The sequence below is a fragment of the Microcebus murinus genome, chromosome X, assembly GCF_040939455.1.
Source record: "Microcebus murinus isolate Inina chromosome X, M.murinus_Inina_mat1.0, whole genome shotgun sequence".
NCBI classification, from domain to species: Eukaryota; Metazoa; Chordata; class Mammalia; order Primates; family Cheirogaleidae; genus Microcebus; species Microcebus murinus.
In genome coordinates, this window is record NC_134136.1 from 26,423,229 (window position 1) to 26,450,573 (window position 27,345).

Sequence of the window (27,345 nt, forward strand, 5' to 3'; positions counted from 1 at the left end):
TATGTGCAATTATGAGTTATTGCCAAATAATGTGTACTAAATTTAGGTGATTCTTAGAATCATTATCCCAGCTTTGAAGATCAACTTCAATGTAACTTAATTTGATCTATCGAGACAAAGATCTAAGACTAGTCAGTGTTTTTAGGATATCAGTGGTTAAAAAAAGAGAAATATCTGTAGACACACTTACATATATAACATTGACAAGGAAATGAAACTAGCAGTTTGAAAAAAGTGATTCAAGTGTTGGAGAGAAAATAAAAGTATGTTGTATTTGAGATCATTAGTGCATGAAAATGATTCTTAAATGCTGAGTATCATTTTGGTAGAGAGTTTATGCTCATATTCACAAGGCATATGTGAAAAAAGATGACCAACATAGAAGGTAGTATATTATTACTGCAGAACAATTTGCAAAGATATGAAAAGGCAGAATTTGATAATCAGGGGTTGAAAGCACCCGTTGGGGATCCAGGGAGAGAATTCAGGAGGTGCTGAACTTAGATATGAAAAATATTTCATGTTTATTTTCATTAAATTCTAATTAATATTTAGTATATCATTTAATTAAGAATGTGGGCAACAAACCAAAGTAGTATTAGCTCCAACTTTGTCACTAATAGAAATAATAAATATTTTCATATCACATTACAGTTGTGGCAGACATCTTGAAATATTGTTTACATTCATTAATGCTTTAAAATTGCAGTACTTATTAAAGCTGCCATGAGATCTTATTTGTAATGCTTTAATCGAGAATCATTTCTATTCTTATATCACAATTTATTTTTGTAAATATGTTAATAATTAATTCAGTATAATTGGTTTCTTTTGTAATGCTATATGTTTTATTTTATTCTGAGAAGGGATCCAAAAGGTGGCGTGAAATGGGCCCATGACACAAGCAAGAGGCTAGAAACTGGTAAAGAGGCTCACAGAAAGGGAGTTATAGGTTAAGGTGGTCTTCCTAGAAGAAGTCAACTGGACTCTGAAGCACCAGTAGCATTCAGTTAGGGAGGGCTAGGAAAAAGGAATGGTGTTTAAAGGCTTTAGGTATACAAAGGATAATGTCTGATATTCTGGTGTATTTCAGAAGTATAGGGTAGCAATGAGAAAGAACATATGAAAGATGAGTAGATTGCTTGTGGTAATATTGTTGAGGCATGGAGAAGAACACAAACTAGTGACTCACACATGCACTCTATCATATACAGACATGCATATTTTATATATTGTGTGTATATGTATATACATGTGTATATATGTATGTATATACGTATATTTGTGTACATACATATATATACATATGTATACTTTATATAATGTGTATATATATACACACTATACAAAATATGTTTTCTTTGGCCTTAATAGTACTTAAATGGAATTTTAATGTCACACATTCCCCAGTTTGCCTAAGGCCCCATCACTCCCTATTGCATTTTACTCACTCTGACTTGTTCCTTGCACCTATAAGCATCGGACATTTTGATCACTGGTGGACAACTTGAATGCCAAACTATTGAGTTTAGACATGATCAAATTGTGTGTTTAGGAAAGTTACTCTAGCTGCAGTATACCAAATGGCTTGACATAGAGACTAGACATAGGGAAATAATTGCAATTTCAAATATAAATATAATGAAGCCTTGTGATACTTTGGGTGTAGGAAAAAAGGAAAGGTGGGTAAATAAGAAATTTTAAAAAATGAATAATTGAAAATCCTGGTGATAGAATAATTGTAACACTGGCAAAAAGAGGCAGATCAGGGAAAATAACTTTCAGGGCAGAGGGGAAACATTTTACAAATAATATTACATTAGACTAAATATTAGAAATCAGAATAGAGGCCAGTACTGAAGACGAGTATTTACTGCTCTTCCTCCACTTTCCTCATTTTCTCTGACCTTTCCTTCCTCCCTTCCCTTCTTCTATCAGTCCATCTTTCCTCTCTCTCTCACTCCCTTCCTGCTGTTTCTTCCTACTTCCTTCCTTTCCCCCATTCTACCTTTTTTTCCTCCCCTTCCCTCCTTCCTTCTTTAATTCTTTGATAAAAGCCCCAAATTGTCCTTAATAATATCTCAGGTGAAATATAGCTCCAGGGTACCTCCTTCATACCTGGCATCTACAGAAATATCTCCCTAGATGTCTCTCTGCAGTACATGCCCAAGAATATTCCAACTTGCTTCTACTCTCTGCCCCCAAGATAATTTCCACTTATACTGAGTGTATTACTTTTCTGAAACCCATTTGAGTGTGTAGTACTGTACCCAATGTGTAGAGTCTACCGCTTGCCATATGATTATATTTCCCACATGCAATTTTACATCTCAAAAAAGATTATATGATCTATATTACTTATTATTAGGTACTGACAGAATGATTAGAATGAAGCAAAGGTCATCCAATCCATTCCCCGATTCCAGGCAATGTTACACCTAAGTCGTCAAAGATAGATGTGTATCTATTGATTCTGCAGGGAAAAAAGATTCTTCAACTTCCCTCAATTAACCAGTTCTAGAGTATAATTATTCTTTTAGTCAGGAAGTTCATGCATGTGTAATAGTAGAGCTTGTTTTTGTCTCCTCAATCCATCTTTGTAATCATTGATCTATTTACACAGCTATCGACCATCTGTATTTTATGCAGGCTTGTGAGTCTGCATGTGTTCGTGCACTTTACAAGCGTTGATGACTTTAGAAGACTACAAGTATATCAATTAAGACTATAATGGCATTAGTATTGTAGAATTTGAAAACATTTTTCTCTTAAATAACAACTTGTATTCACTGCGTTCATTTTCATAATTCTTTAGGGAAGATGAAACATGAGCAATGACTGTAACAATCGTAAAACATTTTTCACATTTCCCATCATGGTAGAATAAATAATTATTTTATGGCGTGGCATTGCAATCTAAAAATACTTATCCATGAGCTGCCATTCCTTGTCATCTTTTGCTTTTAACTCGTTGAGTGATTTTTAAAAATTATTTTTCTTGTTTTTCTTTTTTTTTTATTTCATCATATTCTGGGGGTACAAATGTTCTTAAGGTTACATATATTGCCCTTGCCCCCTCTCCCGCCTCAAGTCAGAGCTTCAGGGTGTCCATCCCCCAGGTGGTGCACATCACACTCATTATGTATGTATATACCCAGTTTTCTTTGACCCTTGTTTGCTATTTTCAGTACTAAGCAAAGTATCTCACAAATGGAAAAATATACACCACATGTTCTCATTAATAAGTGGGAGCTAAACGATGGATACACATGGGCCCCAAAAGATGTAAAGGACATTGCAATCTAAGAACGGTGGTGAGAGGTAAAAATGTACCTATTGGGTACAGTGAACACTATCCTGGTGGGGGGCACACTGAAAGCCCTGACTTCAGCACTATAAAGTGTATTTATGTAACAACTACTTTTGTATCCCCTTAATATTTTGAAATTAAAGAAACAAATAGATGAAAGAATCAAATAAAATTGCACCTACTCCCAGCAAATGTTATGGCTGCTAATTTTTATTCTGTCTGTGCTTATTGTGGATTAATACCAGTATTTTGTTGTAGTGTTGGTTATGAAGAAAGAAAAGATAGCTTTAAACAATGAATTAAACTTTTTTTGTTCTAATTGGATTGTGAAGAATATTTTCAAAGTGCAAAAATCTGAGCCTCTTTATACTTTGAACAAGACATGGGACTTATTTGTAACCGAGTAGAAGCTTGTACCACGGACCATAGGACCACCAGTATTGGGGCAAGGAAAGCTATTTTTATTTCTACAGCAAGCAAACTGAGAAGATGGTGGACTAGTGTCCTAAAGAACCATCTTAAGTTAGTATGAACTTTAGGGTCTTTTTTATGTTAATGGAAGGCGGAAAGAGGAATTTGCAAGTGGTAATATAGGACTGCAAACATCTGGGTATCAGCAAGGATCCAAGGAGGTTGTAAAGCTTCTTAGGTCAGTTCACTATGTTCCTATAAATCTTTAACATAGCATTGTTACTTGTGTACATACTTGCCCTTATCTCCCCACAGAGTTAGTTTTGGGAAAGGGATGGTTATCAGCTTCCTTTTAGAGTTAAACTATAAACTGAATTCTTGCTATAATTAGCTGGCCCTTGTGCAGAGGTAAGCAGAAGCTTTTAACCCAAAGGATATTACTGCAGGGGGTCAGAAGCAAAATGGCGCTAGTCATGCTAAGCCTCCCTTCCACTGTTATGTAATTAATAGTTGAGCAAGATGTACCCTCAAAGACGGTATTTTCTACTGCCTTGTGTACTTTAAGCAATGATGGAGCTTCATTAAAATTCTGATTCTTTCATAGTATAGATCTATTGGGTCTACTGAAGTTAGTTAATGGTCAGGGTAGACCAAGAATTCCTTTGCAATTGTAGAACTGGGAAAATGTCCTCTTTTTCCTCACATAAACCTCCAGGACTGAACTAGGAAATGAAAAGCATGGTTATACTATAACCCCTACTCTACCTTGTAGCTGTGAGGCTCTTTCTTCAAAAAATTCTAGTCTCTCAGCCCAAGAGATATGGGGGAGCAGAGAGTCCAGGCTCCAGTGTCTTCCATGGACTTAACAGAGGATGATGAAGAGCAATTGTGCCTTTTTCTTTCTTACTAGCTTCCTACTCATTTTTTATTGTTATAAATTTACTTTAAATCCAAAGATTATTGGCTAGTCATATATTTTTAAACTTGTGATAATTTTGTAATTGATTACTTCTATAAAACCATTTCCTCTCTGCTACGTATTAAACAGGTAATCAGGCCGGGCGCTGTGGCTCACGCCTGTAATCCTAGCTCTTGGGAGGCCGAGGTGGGCGGATTGCTCAAGGTCAGGAGTTCAAAACCAGCCTGAGCAAGAGCAAGACCCCGTCTCTACTATAAAATAGAAAGAAATTAATTGGCCAACTGATATATATATATATATAAAAAATTAGCCGGGCATGGTGGCGCATTCCTGTAGTCCCAGCTACCCGGGAGGCTAAGGCAGAAGGATCACTCGAGCCCAGGAGTTTGAGGTTGCTGTGAGCTAGGCTGACGCCATGGCATTCACTCTAGCCTGGGCAACAAAGCGAGACTCTGTCTCAAAAAAAAAAACAAAAAAAAAAAAAAAACAGGTAATCAAAAACTTTCTATATACAAGGAATAAATCTTTATGTTCCATATGCTTTTTGCAAGGTTTTATTATAATTCTAGAATTCCTATGTAAAGTAGAAATGTACCTAGTCATCAAATCTGTTAAAGAAATGATAATTATAGTATAACAACATAATATAGTATAATTAACATGCTATGGCATACTTTAACATAGTATAATATAGCTATAACAATGATATTTTAACTAATCTCTTTAAAAATATTTTAGGAAGGCATTCAGGAAGGGAATACACAAGGGATATTCAACTATTTTTTTAAGCTCAGTGGTAGACACGTAAATTCATTGTCTCATATATACAATTTTGTATGTCTTAAATATTATATAGTGAGTAAATTTAAAAGTATTTGGTAAGTGCTGAAAGCATATGCTTATGGTAGGTTTCTTCAACATTGACACTATTGACATTTTCGGGCCGATAATTTTTTTTTTTAAAGTGCTATCTTGTACATTGTAGAATGCTTAGCAGTATCCCTGGCCTCTACCCATTAGATGCTGATAGCAGCCACTACCACCAGTTATGACAACCAGAAATGCTCCCAGATTTTAAAAAGTATCTCCTAGGGAGCAAAATTGTCCTCAGTTGAGAACCATTGTCTTAGGAATTACTTTTATTTCTGAAATATAAGTAATAAGCTTCCAGAATATAATAAGCTTCCAAGTATTTGCTCTTATTTTCTATGTTCAATCCAAACTTCATAACAGAGTTTGGACATTTGGTAAATACAGGCCAAAACAAAACCTGATATCATGTGCTAAAAAAATCTATATCCCCGGAATGTAAAGTACTGATGTTAAGCTCTGAGTCTGACAGAATGCATTCTCATTAAATTGTGAATACCTCCAGTCAAGCACTAAGGACAGTCCATAATTGTTTTTCAGCTATGAATACAGGCAATCATATTAGTGCGAGTTGGCTTTTACTCCTCTATTACATTGTAGGCAGGGTTTTTTGTTTGTTTGTTTTACATGTATAGCTTAATCGTGAATAATTCACTTTATGTTGTTTTTTTTTTTAAATTTGCTCATTTTTTTAATATGTCATTTAGATAGGTCAAATAATATCATGATAACAGCTTCTACTTTGGAGTTAGAAGGCTGCATCTGAATCGCAGTCCTGTCAATCACCAGCTGTATGAACCTGAGAAAGTTACCTAAGTTCTCTGAGCCCATTTTCTTTATCTTTTAAATATCTAGGAAGTTTGTTAAAGGATTAAATTAAATAACACATGAAAAAGTCCCCTAGCATAGTTCTGATTACATGATAGGCACACAACAAATGTCTTTTGCTCACAGTAGAAACAGTTCAGTTACATTTGGTATTTTGAAACATTTTCCTTCAAAACTTACAATTGAATAGTCAGCCCTCAGTTTTCTATGTTATTCGAAAGAATTACCAGCAGGGTGATAATTCTCCTGGGGCTTCTTCCTTTCTCTCTACTGTCTGAATCCCAGAAATAGAGATATCAAATAGGGACAAAGGAAGTCTCTAGGAATTGTCAACTATTTTTGAGGGAATAATTTAGAAGCCTCAATTCAACCTCTTTGATCCTTATTTTGTACCCTTTATTTTAGATCTCTGTTCATTTGCATGCTGGAAAGCAAAATATAGTCTTCAGAATATACAAATACGATTGAATTACAATAGAATCAGTAAGTGGCCTCTAGATAAAGAAAGCAAAGGAATACTATAGCAAGAGCTGCTTTGGGTGATTATGCTAGGTGACAATGAGGACTATATAATGCCATGAAAACCTTTTAATATTTATAAATATTGTAAAGATTTTTAATATTCCAGTGAAATAAATGAAATAACACTTTACCCATCAGTCACTTTGAACAACTTTAATGTGTTGTTGAACTTGTTATTATTAGTTACTCACGTCTTCTTTTTATGTAAAATTTAACTTTCAATATTTATATTATTATTAAGCACTGAAATAAGATTATCATATTTTAAGGTCCTTAGGGGACCTGAAAATGTTTTAGATAGATCGTGTTTTTGCATTTGTATATTATTAGTTTAGAATTATTTTATTTTTACTATGTTAGGTGATATTAGAATTATATGTTCTATATCCAGAATCATTTAGCATATATGAGAACATACTTGAAATCATAGATATATAAAATTATCAATACCTATTATAAATGAAATGGCATTTTTTAGTTTTTGTATTATTAGATAGTATTTTATAGAAATCAAAGTACCTAAAAGTAATAAGCACATGACCTTTTCCAAAGGTTTAGTGCTAGAAGAATTTGTCATATTAAAGTAGTAACCAGGAATGGTTTGATCTATTCAAAATAATTTGTTAGGATTAATATTAACTTTAGGTATTTGTTATAATAAAGAGTTACAATATATAATAAATTTTTAGGGACTAATGTACTCATATGACAGTGGTAAAATGTAGCTTCAAGAGTTTTTTCTGGTGTCTATAAGTAGGAGGATAGGATTAGTATATGACAGCAGGGAAAAGGGAGACGTATTAGATGGGAGTAACTTGCAGAGGTATTTCGTTACAGGAAACAGTGCGAGCAGGATTCCTTCCTAGGAATGACAAAAGAGCATATAGATGAAAGCAGATATGATAGGGAGAATTCTACCTGATGGAGTGCTTAAAAGGTCTTTTTTTTTTTCTCCTTCTCTTCAAATTGTGGAACCTGTTGTCTATGAGGTATCTGCTAAGGTGTGACCAACCATTCCCTTCAACTTTAGACACATTGTGCTTAAATTCATGGTATATGCATGATGGAACCCTGTCAGCCTTAAAAAAAGAAGAAAATTGTACCTTTTGTGACAAATCAGATGAACCTGGAGGACATTAAGTGAAATAAGCCAGGCACAAAAGGACAAATACCAGATGATTGCACTTATTCAATATGTGGAACATAAAATAGTTGAACTTGTGGTAGTATGAGAATGGTGTAGTAGTTGCCCTCAAACTACGGCCCTCGGGCCACATGTGGCCTGCTGAGGACATTTATGCAGCCCCCCCCCCCCCCCCCCCCCGTGTTTTTTTTGCCACTGCTGCCTGTCCTGCTTAGCAGCCGACTCGTCCTGGGCCCACAGTGCGCATGTGTGGAATGTGTGCTGCACTCTCCAACAGCCCTCCAATTGTCTGAGGGACAGAGAACTGGCCCCCCCTGTTTAAAAAGTTTGAGGACCCTCGGTGTAGAGAGTAGAATGGTGGTTACCAGGGACTGGAGTTTGGAGTAGAGATTGGGGAGATGTTGGTCAAAGTATACAAAATTCCAGGTAGAGGAGGTTTCTTGTACAGTGATTATAGTTAATAATAATGTATTGTGATTATAGTTAATAATCAGTGTACAATACAGTGATTATAGTTAATAATAATGTATTGCATTCTTGAAAATTGCTAAGAGAGTAGATTTTAAATGTTCTTACCACAAAAAAGTATGTGAGTTAATGTATATATTAATTAGCTCTATTTAGTCATTCCACAAGGTATACATATATAAAAACATATGGTACACCATAAATATATACAGTTTTTATTTGTCAATTAAATAAATTATTTTGCCTTTATATCTTTGTTGTGGAGTTAGATGCCATCAAACTAAGTTTTATAAGCTATTCATTTCCTTAATTTCATGTGAAGAGAAACCAAGGCTCACAAAGGTGTATAAGTCACACAGCTAATCTGGGATCACAACTCAGTTCATATGACGATCAGCTTATTGATTTAAAAAACATAAAATCCTTTCGTTTGACCTTTTTTTTTCCTGCAGATGGGTGAGCAGGTTGGGGAGCTTATTGTTGGACAGGAATAAAAAGTAGCCACAAAAAGTTTACTAATTAGTTTGTACAATCTCTGTCACTGGAAGTCAGAGCAGAAATTAAATTACCCTTTAAAATATCTTCTTCCAGTATTAGAAGACATTATAAATGTCTTCATTGACATTCATTGTTGTTTGTGTTGTGAAATATATAATTAGGTGCCAAGAAATAAAGACTTAATTTTACTTAATGCAATATAAGTGGCACTGGATTCTATCTCTGCATTAATAAGCAGCATTTTAGTAAAATGAAAGTATAGTTCAACTCTTAATAAGACCATCATTTATTTTATCCCATTTGAAGAATTCAGAGTGATGGAGCCATTTAATTAAGTCTTTAAGCTTTGTAAGAAAAATAATAGTACATATTTTGGCCTTCATTTTATAATTTTTCTTCAATGTATGTAGCTGAATAGAGTTGAAGAATTAGTTGCTTCTTAGGAAAAACAAATAAGATGCCTACTTTCTTCCTTGAGTGCTATGCGTAATTGCCACATTGTCTTCTTGCAGTCTCTATTTTTCAGTGGTTGATACTTAAAATAGCTCTCTCAGTGTTGTGGAAAAATAATTTTGTGGGGTTTCAGTTACTTATTCCCTGTATGACCATTGGCAAATCAGTTTTCTTCTTTTAGCCTTAAATTTCTTGCCTATAGAAGGGGGGAAATGTATACTTGTAAAACTGGGTTATTATAAAAATTAAATATTAACATATGGTAAAAATCCTTGTAAAATGCTAAACAAATAGAATATAAGTATAGATGCATCTCTTAGGTATATTATATATTAAGGCATAACCAATCACCTTTTCTGGTCATTTATCTCGAGATAATTAATTCACCACTTGAACATTCAACTGTTACTTGAAAGAACATCCCAAATAGATGTTCCTTCAAGTATTCTTGTTCCTTCCCCCAAATAAAGGCTTGTCTTCTTTATCTCCTGGAATCGATTTCATCCTTTTTCTCTTTTTTTGTCCCTACCTGAGACTTATCCCAGTTCATCTTGCATTCTTCCTGATCTTTTCACTGAAGATTTGAGATCGAGTCATACCTCCCATTCCCATAGGACTAGATTAATCATCACTCAAATGGTTTTACTATTATTATTTCCTAGCTGGTCTTTTTGTCTCTAGACTGCCTCAAATCTAGTGCATCTTACTTGATTCAACTCGGTTTTCTTTTTCCTTTGTCAATTCATTTTCTTTCTTAAGAAGGGAAAGCAGTAATTGTCACTTGTTTTGTTTTTAAATATTCTAATGAATTTCTAGTCAAACTCAATGATTTTGATGAATTTATCAAAGCCTTGGCTTTGAATAGCCTGCACATGACTTGCATTGGCTCTTCTCCATGCCTTTGCACATGTCCTTCCATCCTTTGGGTGCTTTTCATATCTTTCAAAAATGACTTAAAGCCCACTTTCTCCTGGAAATACTCCCTACTGTCTATACCATGCTGAACATTCTCTCCATTCTTCATCTGCTCATCTCTACTATATTATTCATAATTTTTTGCAATGGTTTTTGAAAATGAAATTTCTGTGTGATGCTGGACATTCTGCGTCATATCATAAGCATTCTTTGTTTATTCTTTTTAGTTGCTTGTAGAATCAGATACATAATACAGTATTCTTTTTGTATGATAACTGGTATCATATCATGTGATTTCATGGTATTGTAAATTAGATATTTTGAGCCTGTTAGAATATCCCCCTCCACAGGGCTACATTTAAAGGGTGAGCTGTCTTATGGAATTGCCCTTCTTGACTGTTTAGACCTGTTATATCTCTCAAGGATTTTTGAAAATTGTATGAACCACCCCAACTTCCTTTATGAAATCAAAGGTCTCTATGAAAGCAAGCATAAGGAATCCATACATTAGCAAGGCAATATTTACACAAGGTCATGATTAGTGCTGAATGTTTCTGCCAGTCCTACATACTTCTGTCATAGATGACGTCTTTTAAATGTCTTATGCATTGTTCTTATGCATTGAGAAGTGGAACCTCTCCTCATTTACACAGTTTCCCTAAGCCTCAATTGCCTGTAGGGTAGGGGTGTTGGTTCAGCCAAGGGGATATTGGTGGTTTTCATTAGCCTAAATTAATGCAGTCAATATCTTTGGCACACTAGATCCAAAGGGAACAGCTGCTAAGTTCAGTTTATGTAAGTTCCATGTTGTATATAATTTTAAAAAGAAAAGTATGGCTACTTTCAGGTGAAGAGATTTTCTGTTGATGATGAGTAGCATCCCAGATAGGGAAGCATTTGTCATTGGGTGCCCTAAATCCATGAAGAACATTTGAAGTAGTATAAAGACAGCAGGTGCTACATAGGATGCTTATAATGTGAAGGTATACTTATTGGACAGAAGGTATCACAGGTCTAGAGAGGGATTAAGTTTACGTAAAGGGGAGCTTGGCAATGTTTACCATGCCTTTTTCTTAGATCCTGAACATATGAACTCCTTTTATCTGATTTTATGCCCATTATTCTCAGATCTTCTTGGAAGAGTCAACAGGTCAACTGTCATCAAGAGAGCAGGCTTTCAGAGGATGGGTGACTAGCTGATAACAGAGTGAGCAGTCACATAGGAGTGACTGCTTAGAGTGGGACTACATCTGAAGTGAAGCCAAGATAAACTCCTCTTGACCAACATAAAACCAGTCATGGGATAAGAAACATATTTGGTCACCATATATTGATAAATTGTTCTCTATGTTAATTTATAATATTTTTTATGTGTGGAATTTGACATTGGCATGTATTCCCGATCCTTTCTACCTGTGATCTATCCCGTTGCTTTGCAACTGACAGTAGAGTGCTGATAGAGGTTACTCGATGAATGTTTATAAGCAAACATGAACACAGATTGCTAGGTGGGAAAACAATCAATTTTTGAGGATTGCAGGGAAGACTGTTATTGGCTTTATATCTGTTAGAAACTCAGTGCCCCAGGCTGAATACATTTTGATGGGTTATTTTCATAGATAATTTGAATATTGCTTCAAGGGGGAAATATTTCAAACAAAACTAGATTTGTAATTTGTTTTAAGATTTCTTCACTTTCTGTTTGACTAGCTTCCCTCAATTTGTGGTACAAATGAATGTCTAAATGTAAGAGTTGTTCAGGATCATCTAATTGTCTCTTATCTCATTCTTTTAAAGCTCAATTGACAATTCTCCATGTGAAAATGTATAGGATATTTAGAAAGGGTCCACGAGAAGCCAAAACTTATTTTTCCTTAAAAAACAAAACAGCAACTCCTCAGCCTCCAAGTCCCTCTCCTTACATTTCTGAGAAAATATATTCAGATCTGCAAACAAACTTATAGAACACAGCCATTAGTTTGGATGCAAACTGTTTATACACCAGGAGGAAGATAATTGCAAGTTTTTTTCTCACTATAGCATAAATAAAAGTAAAAAAGGTTTGGTTTCTATTGAAAGGACTATTTTTAGAAAGGGAAGTCATTTAATTTTTACATTAAGAAAATTCACTATTGATCCCCTTTCCATTGTTTTGTTCTGTTTTTCATCTGAACATTTATACTTCAAAATTTAGGAAATACCAGGCATTTATTATTTGCTGTATTTCATATATAACATAATTATTAACTTGAGGGTAATTTTGTAATATTTGCCTTAGGTTCTTTCATTATTCAAAAACATTGTTTGAAAATATTCTTTCCCCAAATGTTTTAACATTATAATGAAATAAGTTGATTAATATTTTTCAGCAAAAGAATGCATCAAAATATGCCCCAAACAAGATTGATTTAAATAGTTCATTGCTAGGCTGATAATAATTTTTATATTTTCTATCTTCAATAAACTAGTCATATGTGTAGCTATGAAAAAAATTAAAAATATAAAACAAAACAGGTTTCAAATAGATGAATTTAAACACTTGGGTTATTACTTAGCCTTCAGAGGAAAGGCAGACTGAAGAGTATTTCTGTATGTTGCAAATGTGATGTATCATTATCTAGATCTGCTGTCCCCAACCCCTGGGCCATGGACCAGTATTGGTCTGTGGCCTGTTAGGAACCGACCACACAGCAAGAGGCAAGAGGCAGGTAAGCAAGTGAAGCTTCATCTGCTTTTGCAGCTGCTCCCCATCATTGGCATCACTGCATAAGCTCCACCTCCTGCGAGATCAGTGGTATTAGATTCTCACAGGAGTGCGGACCCTACTGTAAACTACGCATGTGAGGGATCTAGGTTGTGGCTCCCTATGAGAATCTAATGCCTGATGATCTGAGGTGGAGCTGAGGCAGTGACACAGAGCTGGGGAGTGGCTACAAAACAGAGTATCATTAGCTGAGAGGTTCGACTAAACAGAGACCGTCATAAATCAATTGCTTACATATCAAAACTCTATCAGTGAGTGACAAGTGACAATTAAGCTACATCTGATGGCAGGCTTTATAGTGAGAAGTGAAGATCTTACTTCAATTTTAAGCTGCATCTGGTGGCAGACTTTATAGTGGCAAGTGAGTTGATGTACTTCAATTATACAGCTGCATCTGGGGGCAGGATTTAAGTTAGAATCTGACAATTATTTTAGTCCATGCTTGGCCCACCCATTATTTTATTTACCACTTCCATCTGCGCCTCTTTCCCACGCTGTGCACTTGTCTCAGTCACAGTTTTCATAAGCCCACAAGCTAACCCTAGCAAAAATGAGTAAAAAACAAACATTGCTGGAGAGCTTCTTTGAAAAGGGGGAAAAGACCCAATGATGAGACAGTAAAAGATTCTAAGACTGCCACCAAAATGAAAGCTGCATTTAAAAGAAAATGCCAAGCACAGTTCACTATTGCAAGGATGTGGAAACAACCCAAGTACCTGTTGTCTCATGAGTGGATTATTAAAATTTGGTATATGTATACAATGAAATATTACTCAATGATAAGAAACAACAGTGATCTAGCACCTCTTATATTTTCCTGGATAGAGCTTGAGCACATTATACAAAGTGAGGCATCACAAGATCGGAAGAATAGGCTCCAGATGTACTCGCCATCAAATTTGCACTGACTGATCACCATAGATCTACATAGAATTGCACAGTTTTACATGGCCAAACAAAAATCATAGAGGAAAAATACTGACTTCTAAAAGTGAAATTAAAGGCTGGGGGTGGTGGCTCACACCTGTAATCCTAGCACTTTGGGAGGTTGATGCAGGAGGATCGCTTGAGGCTGGGAGTTTGAGGTTGCTGTGACCTATGGTCATGCCACTGCCCTCATGCCTGGGAAACAAAGTGAGACCCTGACTCAAAAAAATAAAACTAAACTAAACTTTAAAAAGTGAAATAATTGGGTATAGCATTAGAATATATTTCTTGCATAGTTGGATGAAATTTTCAGACGGTCCTTCAGAGTAATCCACATAATGGGCCTTGCATCATTCTTATTTCAAGGCTTATACAAACTGTTAACAATCTTCAAACTCTACAGTTATCCTAGATAGGGGTCTTGAATGTTGGAGTAGGATTCAGCTTTGGAGGCACCTGTGTGTAATATTTTATAGTAATGAATCCTTGCGTTGGTTTGTGGTAGCTTGCCATGGCCATGATAAGGTGATCTCTGATTAAAGTAATGTGTAGTATAGACAGGATATTGTACATGTGTCAACCTCTTTTGTCTACTAAAAATCTGTTCTGTTATATATCTGAGAATTTCATTTTGGCCTCTTAGGATATATTTTATGTTTTACCTGAATTATGTTAATTTAAAATATATGAAAGATATGTAATTTGTAAAAGAATATTAATAACATGGATATACCATTTGTATTATACTTAGGAATAATATATTATATTTAGACATGGGTGCACACACCTCATATGCTATTCCATACTCTTAGTGAGTAATTTGTTCTATATGTTCTATTTTTTTAATGCTTAAAATCACCTTTTAGGTTTAATATCGTTAAGGATTTTTATTTTAGAGTATAAAGTAGGACATAAGCAAAAGATAATTAGCATCAAAGGAATACTTTTCATAATTATCTTTTAGATTAATTGCAAATCATAAATTATTTAGAAAGCAATACATTTCTTCTGCAAATAGGATCATGACATTAATGGGAGTTGAAATTTTTATGTACAAAGTACTCACAATTTTTCCTTTTATGATTATGGGAGTTGTAAACATATCTGTGATCTTCACTAATCCACTTAGTACAGAGCTAGAGCCCTTTAAAGAATTTAATTGAACTTAAATTAGGAAATGTTTAGATATCATGTGATTTTCCCTAGCCCAGATTTTTGGCTGTGGAATATAAAGGAAGGGTTGAATCTGAAAGAGATTTCACTAGAAAGAATTGTCAGAACTTGTAACTGAAAGATAATTGCCAGTTTGAAAGCCTAGAAGATGTAGAGGATGCTAGCCCTGTTGGCAGAATGGGGCCATTAGGAGAAGCTGATAAGGTCTAGGGATTAGGAGTCAGAGTGTGGATGAGTTCTTCTTTAGATTTGTTCAGCTTGAGTTAATGATGGGCCATCTGGGTGGGAATGTCACAAACATGGAGCTTGAGGATGAGTAAGAGTAGTCAGGGCTAGAGGTGTTCATTTGACATTTTTAGCACTAAGGTGATATTGATCCTAGGAGAGTCAACGAACCTTCTATGGTACTGAGTATAATCTGTATTAAGTCTCAGACTTTTGAATAATATCTTTAGGAAAAGTTTCCCTACCTGGGCCAAATTAAAGATTCAATAGGTAGGACACCTATAAAAGCCTGACTATTTGTAAGACATGATTGTTACTCCAAGGTCAAGAATTTTCTCATCAGGTTTCCTATGCTTGTGTATTCTTTTGTCAACCAATGTTTTTTGAAAGTAGTGGCTCTATGTAGAATACTCAATAAGCTCCCCTTGAATGCTTTTGACCAGTTAATTAGCATTTTAACACACTTTAGTATGTTGACCCTTGGAGTCTAAGACTTAAGGAAATGTCAGGAATTTTAAATTAAAAGTTCAGGATTGTACCATCATCACCTGACAGGAAATATGTTTTGGATCAAATGGAATACAAATTACTGTCAGTCGTATGTTGATTGTGGTTCTACTAGGTAAACAGAGCGTACACACCCTTTTGAACCTGTAATCTTCAGGAGGGCAAAATCTCCAGTGGCTAAAGTGATGGCAAACACGGAGTAGGCAGCCAGTATATATTGGCTGACTAGTTGGAGGTAACCCAAAGTAAGTATAGAACCAGGACCTGGCATCAAACTTTTTGTCAGGAAACTCAAAGAAGAAAACAAGAACAGATGAACATTAAATATACACATATATATGTACACACTGATTTAAATCATATACCATAAGAAAGTGTTGAAAAACATGGCATATCAAAGTTAAGGAAGTGAATTTTCTGACCAAGTAAAATGAGGGAGGAGTGTGGTAGGATGACAGAGATTTAGCCAATACTTTGAGGGAAACGTTTCTTATCTGGATTAAAATATATGTGTGTGTCAATATACCGTTACATATTATATATTCCATATATGTAATATATAATAACATTTTTAAAAGAGAAATATTGGCCCCAATACATTTATTTGAAAAATCATAGCTTTAATCAGAATGAACCAAAGTAGGCTCTCCTACTACTAAAATGACTTCATGAGATATAAGACAAAAAAGAAAGGTTATGTTTTTGCAAGAAGGAAAGGGCATTATGGTTCAATACCTTTACTTAACTAACCTTTAAGCATGCAATTAACATTTAAAGGAAATAAAGTTTTGGAAATATTATAGAGTAATTGCGGAAATGTAAAAAGTAGTTAAAAGCCCATGGTGTGTTAGGAGAAATTCCTTCAGATAACACTGACAGTCATCAGTAAGTGAATTTGTGATGCCTAAAAGATGAAGAAAAATCTGCTCAATTGGTGACATAGTTACTTCTTTCTCCTTTGTTGTTTTCTTCATGAGCTTCAGCTCATTGACATTTTCTTGGATGAAACTTTTATACTGACCCAGAATTGATCTTTTAAACAGAAATCCTGAAATATTTGGGAAAAAAAGATACTCTGTGGGAAGCAGCAACATGGGGAGGAAGAAATAGAAGGGTCAGTGCCTTGAAAGTTTCCAGGGTATTTGCCTAACAACTGATAGATTGTCCGACTCTGTTGGATTTAAAAATTTATCGTTTCTAGCCTCTACTACTGTGAACAGCTTTTCATTTGTCTTGAGTGTAGAGGGTGTCTCAACTATCACCTCACCTTTGCAGTTTGTTTACCGAACAGAAGTAGTTGTAGTGTCAATGAAGCACTCAATTCAAAAGTTATTTTAATTTTTTAAAGCACAGAGTCCTTGGGCAATATGAATTTTACAGCACTTGCCTGATCCACATCAGATCACCTATAGTTTTCTTGTTCTTGCTCCTAGCTGCTGTTGCAGGACCCTCTCTTCAAAAGCCCCTGCATTGTATGTTTCTGAGGGTTTCAGGGAATAGCTTACACATTCCTCAAATGAATTTTGTCAGCTTCCATGTAGCAGCTGCAGGTGATTTTCCTCATTTCCTGTTTTGAACCACTCCCCTAGGGACAACTGTGTGTGGGGAGAGGGGAGGAGTTTCCCATGGGACACAGCTAGTGGTGTAATGAAGCTCTCTAGGTGCCAAGGGCATGGCGTGTTCTGTGGCAAAGTATGGAAACATGTCTTTCTTCCCTTCTCTCCTTTTAAATATACTTGATTAGAGGGGTACCAAAGCAGTGCTCTTCATATAACTCTCCTTTCCGCAGCACTCTGACATCTGAGCATGCTGAGGGTGAGGAGGTTGGGCTTGGAAACACATCCAAGAAACAAATATGCTGCTCTCAGAATCACCCCACCCCTTTTCAAATGGAATACTTTCTTACTTGGCTCAGCCTTTCTGCTGGCTACTGGCTTTCCTTCCTTGAGGAGATTTTTCTCCCAAGAGGCCCCTTAGCCTACCACAGGAATAGACTTCAGGCTGATTCCTAGGACTGTTCACATCAGTCTCAAGCTGTGCCTTGCACCGCTACATTTTTCACATTTTCTTTCTTGATATGCTTTAGATGAGTGGAGAGTAGGGGCAAATGAATACTGCTGCAACTCTCTCTCCTCTGTGTCTCATCCGCCTTCCTCTTTTATTTAGGAATTTATGGGCATGCAAAGAGATTATTGTCCTATCTTATGTTACATTTTGGTTTACAGTGTTTCATACGTATGAGTGTACAAAAATCAGGTATCTTTAGGCATTGGCTTTGATGACCTGGGGTCCTAGGTAATTGACTCATTAAAGCAGTATGTGCTATAATAGTTTGCATCTGCCACACATTTGAGAGAGTGAGTTTTATTCCTACCCTGATTTTCAAAGAGAACTCACTAAGCAGTGGCAGTTATATAAGCTTATAACTCACTCATGAAACGGTATCCAAAGTCACAATACATCCAAGGCCACTGAATGTGTTAAATATTTCATATAGCTGAACAGAGAAAGAAAAGATATGTCACCTCCCACTGAGGAGCCTACATTCTGAAGATGAGTTAACAGGTTACCTATAGCTAGAAGAGAAATAAAATAACAACAAAAGTTTCACATTCCAAGCTAAAATTCTATTTTAGGCTTGATTCCTTCCATCATACTTATTTTCACAGTTAAAACTTCAGATTGAGAAGGGGGAGTTTTAAATATACAGAATGGATTTTTAAATAATTTTAATAATGTTCTTAATCTTTTCTAATTTAGTTTCACTGTAGTGAAAATTATTGAAGTTACCAAACTGAGTCTTTGTTTTTCTTAATAACATACTTTATAAAAAATCAAGGATGCCTTAATGGAAAAATAATTCATAATAGAATTTTTTTTAAAAATTGAGTCATTTTCATACATCAAAAATATTCTGGAAAAAATGGAAGTAATATCTTGGTATTTACTTACCTTTTCATTCTCTAAGGTAAAATGATATTAATGCAGGAAAATAATGGATGTCCTTGATTTCATTTCAGTATTTATATGTGTGATTATATCCATATTTGCATTCCTTTTAAGTCAAAGGACACAATATCTTAAAACTTGGTTTCATTAATTAGACCATAGGTGCCATTGTAGGCCTAGAGCTTAATGGAAAAGCAAAATTGAGTGGGAGGACAAAAAAGATAAATGGAGATAACAAAAGGGTACTTACAGTGGGATGTGATACAGTTGTTTACCATGGGACTTACACTATATGTTGCCTACCCTACTTATTTTTTATTGTGGAAAAATATCTAACATACAGTTTGCCACATTACATACTTTTAAGTGTATAATTAACTGGGTTTAAGTATACTTCCGTTGTTCTGCAACCATCACCACTATTCCCAAAGCTTTGTCATCATCCCAAACAGAAATTCTATACCCATTAAGCAGTAACTCCCCACACCCTCCTTCCCCCAGCTCCTGGTAACCTCTATTCTACTTTCTGTCTCTAAAAATTTGCCTACTCTAGATAGCTCATGTAAGTGGAATCATACAATATTTGTTCTGTGTCTACCTTATTTCACTGAGCAAAATATTTTCAAGGTTTATCTATATTGTAGCATGTGTCAAAACCTCATTCTTTTGTGTATGAATAAGTTCCATTGTATGTATTTATCACATTTTATCAGTGCATCTGTTGATAGACAAGTAGGTTGTTTCCACCTTCTGGATATTGAATAATGATGCTATGAACATTTGTGTACAATGTCTGTTTCAGTCCCTGTTTTTCGTTCTTTTTGTTAACATACCTAGGTGTGTTAGGGTTCTCTAGATTAACAGAACCAAAAGCACATATGTATATATGTGTATGTGTGTGTGTATGTACATATAGACAGAGAGATAGATTGATTGATTTATTATGAGGAATTGTCTCACTCCATTATGGGGACTGAGAAGTCTCATGGTCTACCATTTGTAAGCTAGAGACCCAGGAAGTGGTGTAATTCCATTCTGCGTCCTGAGTCTCAAGGCCTGAGAACTAGGGTAGCCAGTGGTGTAAATTCCAGTCCAAGGACAGGAGAAGAAAAGATCAATGTTCCAGGTCATGCACACAGGCAAGAAACAAAAGGGGTGAATTCTTCCTTCCTCCACCTTTTTATTTTGTTTAGGCACTCATCCATTGGGGGAGGGAGAAATCAATCTTGGTCACAGAGTCTACCAATTCAAATGCTAATCTTATCCTGAAACACCCTTATAGACACATCAGAAAAAATGTTTAATCTGGGAATCTCTTGGCCCAGACAAGTTGACGCATGACCACCGTATCAGGGGTGAAACATGGGATGATGTGGCAATTCTATGTTTAATTTCTGAAGAACCACCAAACTGTTTTGCATGGTGGCTGCACCATTTTATGTTCTCTGCAGCAATGCACAAGTGTTCTTATTTTTCCACATACTCACCAACACTTGTTATTTTCCTTTTTTTTTTTTTCAAATAGCCATTCTAGTAAGTATGAAGTCGTATTTTATTGTGGGTGCTATTTTGATGCTATTGTAAATGGAATCTTTTCCTAATCTCCTTTGTGAATGTTCATTGCTAGTGCACAGCAATGCAACTGATGTTTGTGTATTGATTGTGTATCCTGCAACTTTCCTGAATTCATTTATTAGTTCTAACAGGTTTTGGGGGAATTATTTAGTGCTTTCTACATATAAGATCATGTCACTTGTGAACAGAAATAATTTTACTTCTTCTTTTCCAATTTGGATGGCTTTAATTTCTTTTTCTGCCTAATTTCTCTGATGTTACACCTTCCCAAACTATGATGGATATAAGTGGTGAAAGCAGGCATCCTTATCTTGGTTTATCTTAGTAGATAAGCTTTCAGTCTTTCACCATTGAGTATGATGTTAGCTGTGGGTTTTTCATATATGACCTTTATCATGTTGACAAAGTTTCCTTCTGTTCCTAGTTTATAGAGTGTTTTTCTCATTTTATTTGTGTAAAATGCTCTTTTGTAACATCATAATGATCATGTGGTTTTATTCTTCATTCTATCAAAATGGTATATTACATTGTTTTTATATATTATATATTGGTTTTGTATATTGAACCACACTTACATTCTGGGGATAATTCCCACTTAGTTATGGTATATAATCCTTTTATTATGCTGCTTGAATTCAGTTTGCTAGTACTTTTTGAGAAATTTTACATCTGTGTTCATAAGGGATATTGGCCTGTAGTTTTCTTTTCTTGTAGTATCTTTGACCAACCTTATCAAGGTAATGCTGGCTTCATAGAATGAGTTAGAAACCATTCCATCCTCTTTATTTTTTGGAATAGTTGAGAAGGATTGGTATTAATTCTTCTTTAATTGTTTTGTAGAATTCACTAGTGAAGCCACTCGACCCTGGGCCCTGGGCTTTTCTTTGTTTGGAGGTTTTTGATTACTGATCCAATCTCCCTACTTGTTATAGGTCTATTCAGACTTTCTATTTCTTCTTGAGTCCATTTAAGTAGTTTGTGTGTTTCTAAGAATTAGTCCATTTATTCTCAGTTGTCCATTTTTTAATGTATAATTGTTCATAGTATTCTCTTATAATCTTTTTTATTTCTATAAAATCAATAGTAATGTTATTTTATTTCTGATTTTAGCTATTAGAGTTTTCTCTCTTTTTCGTTAGTCTAGCTGAAAGTTTTTTTCTTTTTAATTTTTTTTTCTTTTCAAAGAGCCAACTTGTGATTTTGTTGATTTTTCTCTGTTGGTTTTAAATTTTCTGTTTTGCTTATATCCAGTCTTTATTATTTCCTTCTTACTATTAGCTTTGTGTTTAGTTTGTTCCTCTTTCTCTAATTCTTTAAAATGTACAGTTAGGTTATTGATTTGAGGTCTTTCTTTTTCTTTAATGTGGGCATTTACTCTATCATTTTCCCTTTTAGCACTGCTTTCACTGTATTCCATAAATTTCAGTTTGATGTGCTTTTGTTTTCATTCATCTCAAGATGTTTTCTAATTTCCCTTGTGATTCCTTCTTTGATCCATTGGTTGTTCAAGAGTATGTTGATTGATTTCTGGATAATTGAGAATTTCCAGTTTTTCTTCCGTTACTTCTTTCCAGTTTCATTCCATTGCAATCACAAAAGATACTTTGTATGATTTCACTTGTTTAAAATATATTATGATGTTTTTTGTGGCCTGATATATTATCTGTCCTAGAGAATATTCTGTGTGTACTGGAGAAGCATATACATTTTACCGTTGTTGAGTGGGATACTTTGTCTGTTAGGTCTCATTGGCAGTTACTGTTGTTCAATTTCTCTTTATTTATTAATTTTCATTCCAGTTCTATTATTATCTATAGTAGGGTATTAAATTCTTTATTATAGTGAAACTCTATGTTTCTACCTTCAATTTTGTCCATTTTTCCTTAAATTTTGGTGCTCTGTTCTTAGGTATGTTTATAATCATCATTCTCCTGGATGGGGTGAACTCTTTTCAATATATAAAGGTTACCTCTTCTTTGTGTCTTGTTACTTTTTTCGACTTAAAGTCTATTCTGTATGACAAAAACATAGCAACACCAGCTCTCTTTTGATTACTATTTATATGGAATATCCTTTTTCATCCTTTTGTTTTCAACTCCTTTGTGTCTCTGTATCTAAAGTGAGTCTCTTATAGACTACATATAGATAGATCATTTTTAATCCATTTTCCCAGTGGATTTAAAAAGTCCATTTTTATTGGAGTATTTAATCCATTTATATTTAAAGAAATGACTCAATTCTTGCAAGGAAAAATATTCAGTTCTCAACAAGCTGTGGAAAGCGCTTTTGGCAATTTAATCGCCACTCACTCTCTAGATTTCTTTGCTGCTGGCATAAATAAGGTACCATTAAGATGGCAAAACTGTGTTGATAGTTTAGGCACATACTTTGATTAATTGTATTGCTTTTTGTTTGAGATACAATAAACTAAACTTTTGATTAGAAATTGGACATTTCGTATTTAATGACCTTCTTTACACTTGTTCTTATTTCTTATGTTTTCTTTGAGTTATTGTTTAGTGTCTTTTTATTTTGGCCCATAGGAATTCCTTTAGTGTTTCTTGCAGGACAGGTTTACTAGCGATAAATTATCTTGGTTTTGTTTTGTGTTTTTGCTTTCAATTTGGAAATGTTCTAATTTCTCCTTTGTTGTTGAAGGAGGATAGCTTTGCTCAATACAAATTCTTGTTTCACAATTTTTTTTCAGGACTTTATGCATGTTATTCAACTACCTATACCACTACCCATGATTTCGGTTGGGAAGTCAGGTATTAATCTTATTGAAAATCCCTTGTATGTGACAAGTGACTTATCTCTTGCTGCTTTAAAAATTCTCTATTTGTTTTGCAGTTTTGACAGTTTGATTATAATATGTCTCCGAGTGGATCCCATTGAGTTTGTCCTGTTCAGAGTTGATGAGCTTCTTGGATATGCATGTGCATATTTTAAATCAGATTTAGGAAGTTTCACCCATTATTTCTTCAGATGTTTTCCTGTCCCTTTTTCTCTCTTTTCTTTTTCTGGAAATGCCATAATGAGCATTATGTCATGCTTTATGAGGTCCCTCAGGGTTATTTCATTTTTCTTCATTCTTTTTTCTTTCTGCAACTCAGACTTAATTGTTTCAGTTTCTTTATCTTCAGGTTCACTGATCTTTTCTTCTACCTGCTCAAATATGCTGTTGAACCCCTCCAGTGAATTTTCCATGTCAATTATTACACTTTTCATTTCTGTAATTTTAGTTTTGTTCCTTTTTATAATTTCTATTTCTTTATTGATGTGCTCATTCTGTTCATACATTGATTTCCTAATTTCCTTTAGTTATTTGTCCATTGTTCACTTATGGGACATATTTAAGACAGTTAATTTAATGTTTTTGATTGTCTGGGCTTCTTCAGGACGAGTGTTTTCCAAATTCCTTTTTCTTTTTTTTGTTTGCATGAGCCCTGTTTTCCTGTTTATTTGTATCTTTGTAATCTGTTATTGAGAACTGGACATTCTTAGTATTATAATGTAATAACTCTATAACTCTGATTCTGCTACTCCTCATAGACCACTGATTTTTGTTTATTGTGGGCTGTGGCCATCCATTGATGACTTTCCAAACAATTTTTGCAAAATAAGGTATTTTGTGTCATATGTGGTCATTCAAATTTGTGTTTTGTTATCTGTGCTGTCAGCCAGTGACTTGACAGATTTTCTTATGTATTGGACTCCAAAAATGTGGGTGAGGAAGTGTTTTGTCTGTTTGAATCTTCTGTTAGATGCCATTAGCTGCTATAATCCAAGAGGTTTGAAACCAAGACAAACATATGCACTAATCACTTGTTGAACTGCCAAACCAACCAAAATACATAACCCTAAATTTTTGAAGAACAAGATCCACACTGAATATCCTGACATCAACCTGCCCTTCCCAAGACTCTTTCATGCACTTTATTCTCTTGCTAGAAAATAGCAGTATCTCCCTTTATCAAGTACTCCCTTGTTGTTGTAATTGTGCAGTCAGGTTCCAGAGTTCTGAAATAGTTTATTCCAATCACTCTTTCTAGCTCAGTCGTTGATTTGATAGAGGGACCAGTCACGGAGCTTCCTTCTCTGTCATTTTGTGCCAACCTACTTTCTTTAATCTTTGTTTTCTGCTTTCTTCACGTTCATATATCTATTGAAATCCCATATGAGTTCCCAAAATGTTAGTTGCAGGCTAATGTAATGATAATTAAAACTGTACTAAAGTCCAGTATGAACTAGATTGAGATGAATTCATCAATTTTGATACTCTTAGGCCTTGTCTTACTTCAGGCTGGTGTAACAAGGTACCAGACCATGGGAAGCTTATAATCAACAAATGTATTCCTCACTATTTTGGAGACTGGAAGTACAAATTTGGGATACCAGCATAGTCAGGTTCTGGTAGGGGTCTTCTTTTAGATTGTAGACTGCTGACTTGTCATTATACACTCACATGGTGGAAATAGAGAAAGCTAGCTCTCTGGCCTCTTCTTAAGAGGGCACTAATCCCATTCCCGAGGGCTCCACCCTCATGACCTATTTACCTCCCAAAGTCCCCACTGTTAAAGACCATTACATTGATGTTTGGATTTCAAAATATAAATTTTGGAAGGACACAGACATTCAGTTCATAACATGCATCAAACTTGAGCATGTATCAGACTTCATTACTTTCGTTTGATTCTACATTAAAAATAGGAATTCATTGTATACTTAAATATAGACATTATAAATAATGAGAGATTTTTGTACAGTCCAGGTATGGTTTATAAGATTGAAGATGGTTCCAAGTTTTGAAAAGTTATAAGTACTAGAGTTCATATTTTCTTTTCTAATATTTTTGTTCATGGGTTTATTTTATATAATATTTTTGTGTTTTCAGTTTAACTGACTAATTTTTGTGACAGGAAATAAACTTTGACAATTATGGTATGTGTTTAAGGTCCAGAAGTTTGCTCAGTTTTGGAATGCTGTTTACTCCTATATCATCTTTTTATTCAATATTTATGTACTATATTACATAGATACCAAAGAAGTATATACATTTTATTCACTTTTCATTGTAGTTCATTTTTAGGTCAGTTTTTGGAGGGAAAGGGAGGATACGCTGGCCCTATAAAAGACCTACAATCAGCAATGTACTATCATAGTTAATCACTTTTGTAATTGTTAATGTCTGTGTAAAAATCCTAATAATAAAACACTAAACTTTTATACTTTTATTTCTTTTTAGAACCTTATAAAACATCTTCCTGAGCAGAAGGTACTCAGTGAATTAGCACAGCTTAAAAATGAATATGATGACCTCTGTGAGCCTGAACAGTTTGGAGTTGTGGTATGTATTGAGCATAAAGGTCCATAAACTCAGCTGGGAGGTAGTAATACTTTCAAAAACAGTAAAAAGAAAGACATTTCAATTGTTGAAATTTTGTTGCTGTTGTTCTTACTGTATAGCCACATAATTTAATATGATGTAGGTTCTCAGAAAAAAATACTTCTTTACTTATTATTTGTCATGGTATTAAAAAAATGAAATTAATTTTTACATTCACAAAATACCTGAATCTATCTCATGGAATCATCTCTATAACAGTGCTCATATTTTTACCGTACTGGTATATGCAAAATTGTATACAGTATTGTATTGGCTATGTTTTTTTTTCCTTTAGATATTGGTGTTAGAATTTAGCACCCCAATTGGGCTGAAATAAAAGAGTAATAACTAGATACATAGCAAAATACTAGAGATTCTTTTCTGTGGCATATATTGTGTCAGAAAAAGCACAAGGATTTTCAGATTTCCTGTAGACTGTCATGAACTGATTGAAAGCTTGAAATGTGCCGTTTTAGCTGGGGAGGAAATCATATAAATGTATATCATGTGGTAAATCATTGTGTAGTTAAATTATTATTGCAATGAATAATTTTTTCTTACTCCCATAATTTTAAGGGGTACAGGGATGACCAGGTATAAATTATGTATTAAAAATATAGTTACATATTTAAAGTATTCCCCAAACCTGCTATTCAAACAGTTGGAAAAAAATTAATAGGAAAGAGGACATCATGATTTATTTAATTTCTTGGAGAAAAATCTGTTTTTTACTTAGGTATTTAATGCAGGTTTGCTTGCTGTGTGAATAAATAGTTCCATTATGGTTGCCAGCTTTATCCTGGCTCCCTGAACATTTTCCATTTGGATACTAAGAATTTTTTAATTACCATTTGCCCTAATAGTCAAACACTGTCTGCTTCATCCAAAATATTTTATAGCTTTTTAAATATATTATATTAGAATTGATCTAATTTGGTACTTTGCAATTTAAAAAACCTATTTAATGTCAAACTGTGATATATGGGAGTAGGTATGTTTCTTTTGAACTGCTTGCCCATGTTTAGAGTTTGTTGATTTTAAGATATCTCATTGCCTATACTGATGTAGAAGGATTCTGTCAAATCCTTGCAAAGAAAATCAGAAATGTATATTTGGGATCAGATAGAACATATAAAGGCATTGCAGAAGGTATTTCTCTTGATTTTGGACAAGGAAAATCAGCCAGCTTAATTGGTTAGATGTTATATATTAACTAGCAGCAATTTAGTATAATATTAAATGATAAAATTTTCTAGACTAAAGTCCATGTGTGAAACCTAAGCTGTTTAGATTCATATTATAATCGAAGCAAGGCTATATACCCTCTGAGAATTCAGCTGTGTCATGATGGTTATGAGTTTTACAGTAGGTACACCACACAATTTCTCTGAAGCCATTTCTTTTTCTGAATGCAGTTTATCTTGGAAGATGTATTAGTTTGCCAAGCAAGTCCTGCATGAGGAATATCCTTGGTACCACACTGAGGAAATGAAGTTTGGGG

The 27,345-nt window shown here is 34.6% G+C and overlaps 1 protein-coding gene across 3 annotated transcripts in view; it reads left to right on the forward strand.

The window, feature by feature from the left end:
• DIAPH2 (diaphanous related formin 2) overlaps positions 1-27,345 on the forward strand; it is an 824,298-nt gene that overhangs the window by 348,181 nt on the left and 448,772 nt on the right. For all 3 annotated transcript variants that reach the window (XM_075999380.1, XM_075999381.1, XM_020285092.2), the window contains one exon: positions 25,704-25,805. In XM_075999380.1, coding sequence (XP_075855495.1) covers positions 25,704-25,805 — 102 coding nt within the window. The remainder of the gene's footprint in view (positions 1-25,703; positions 25,806-27,345) is intronic.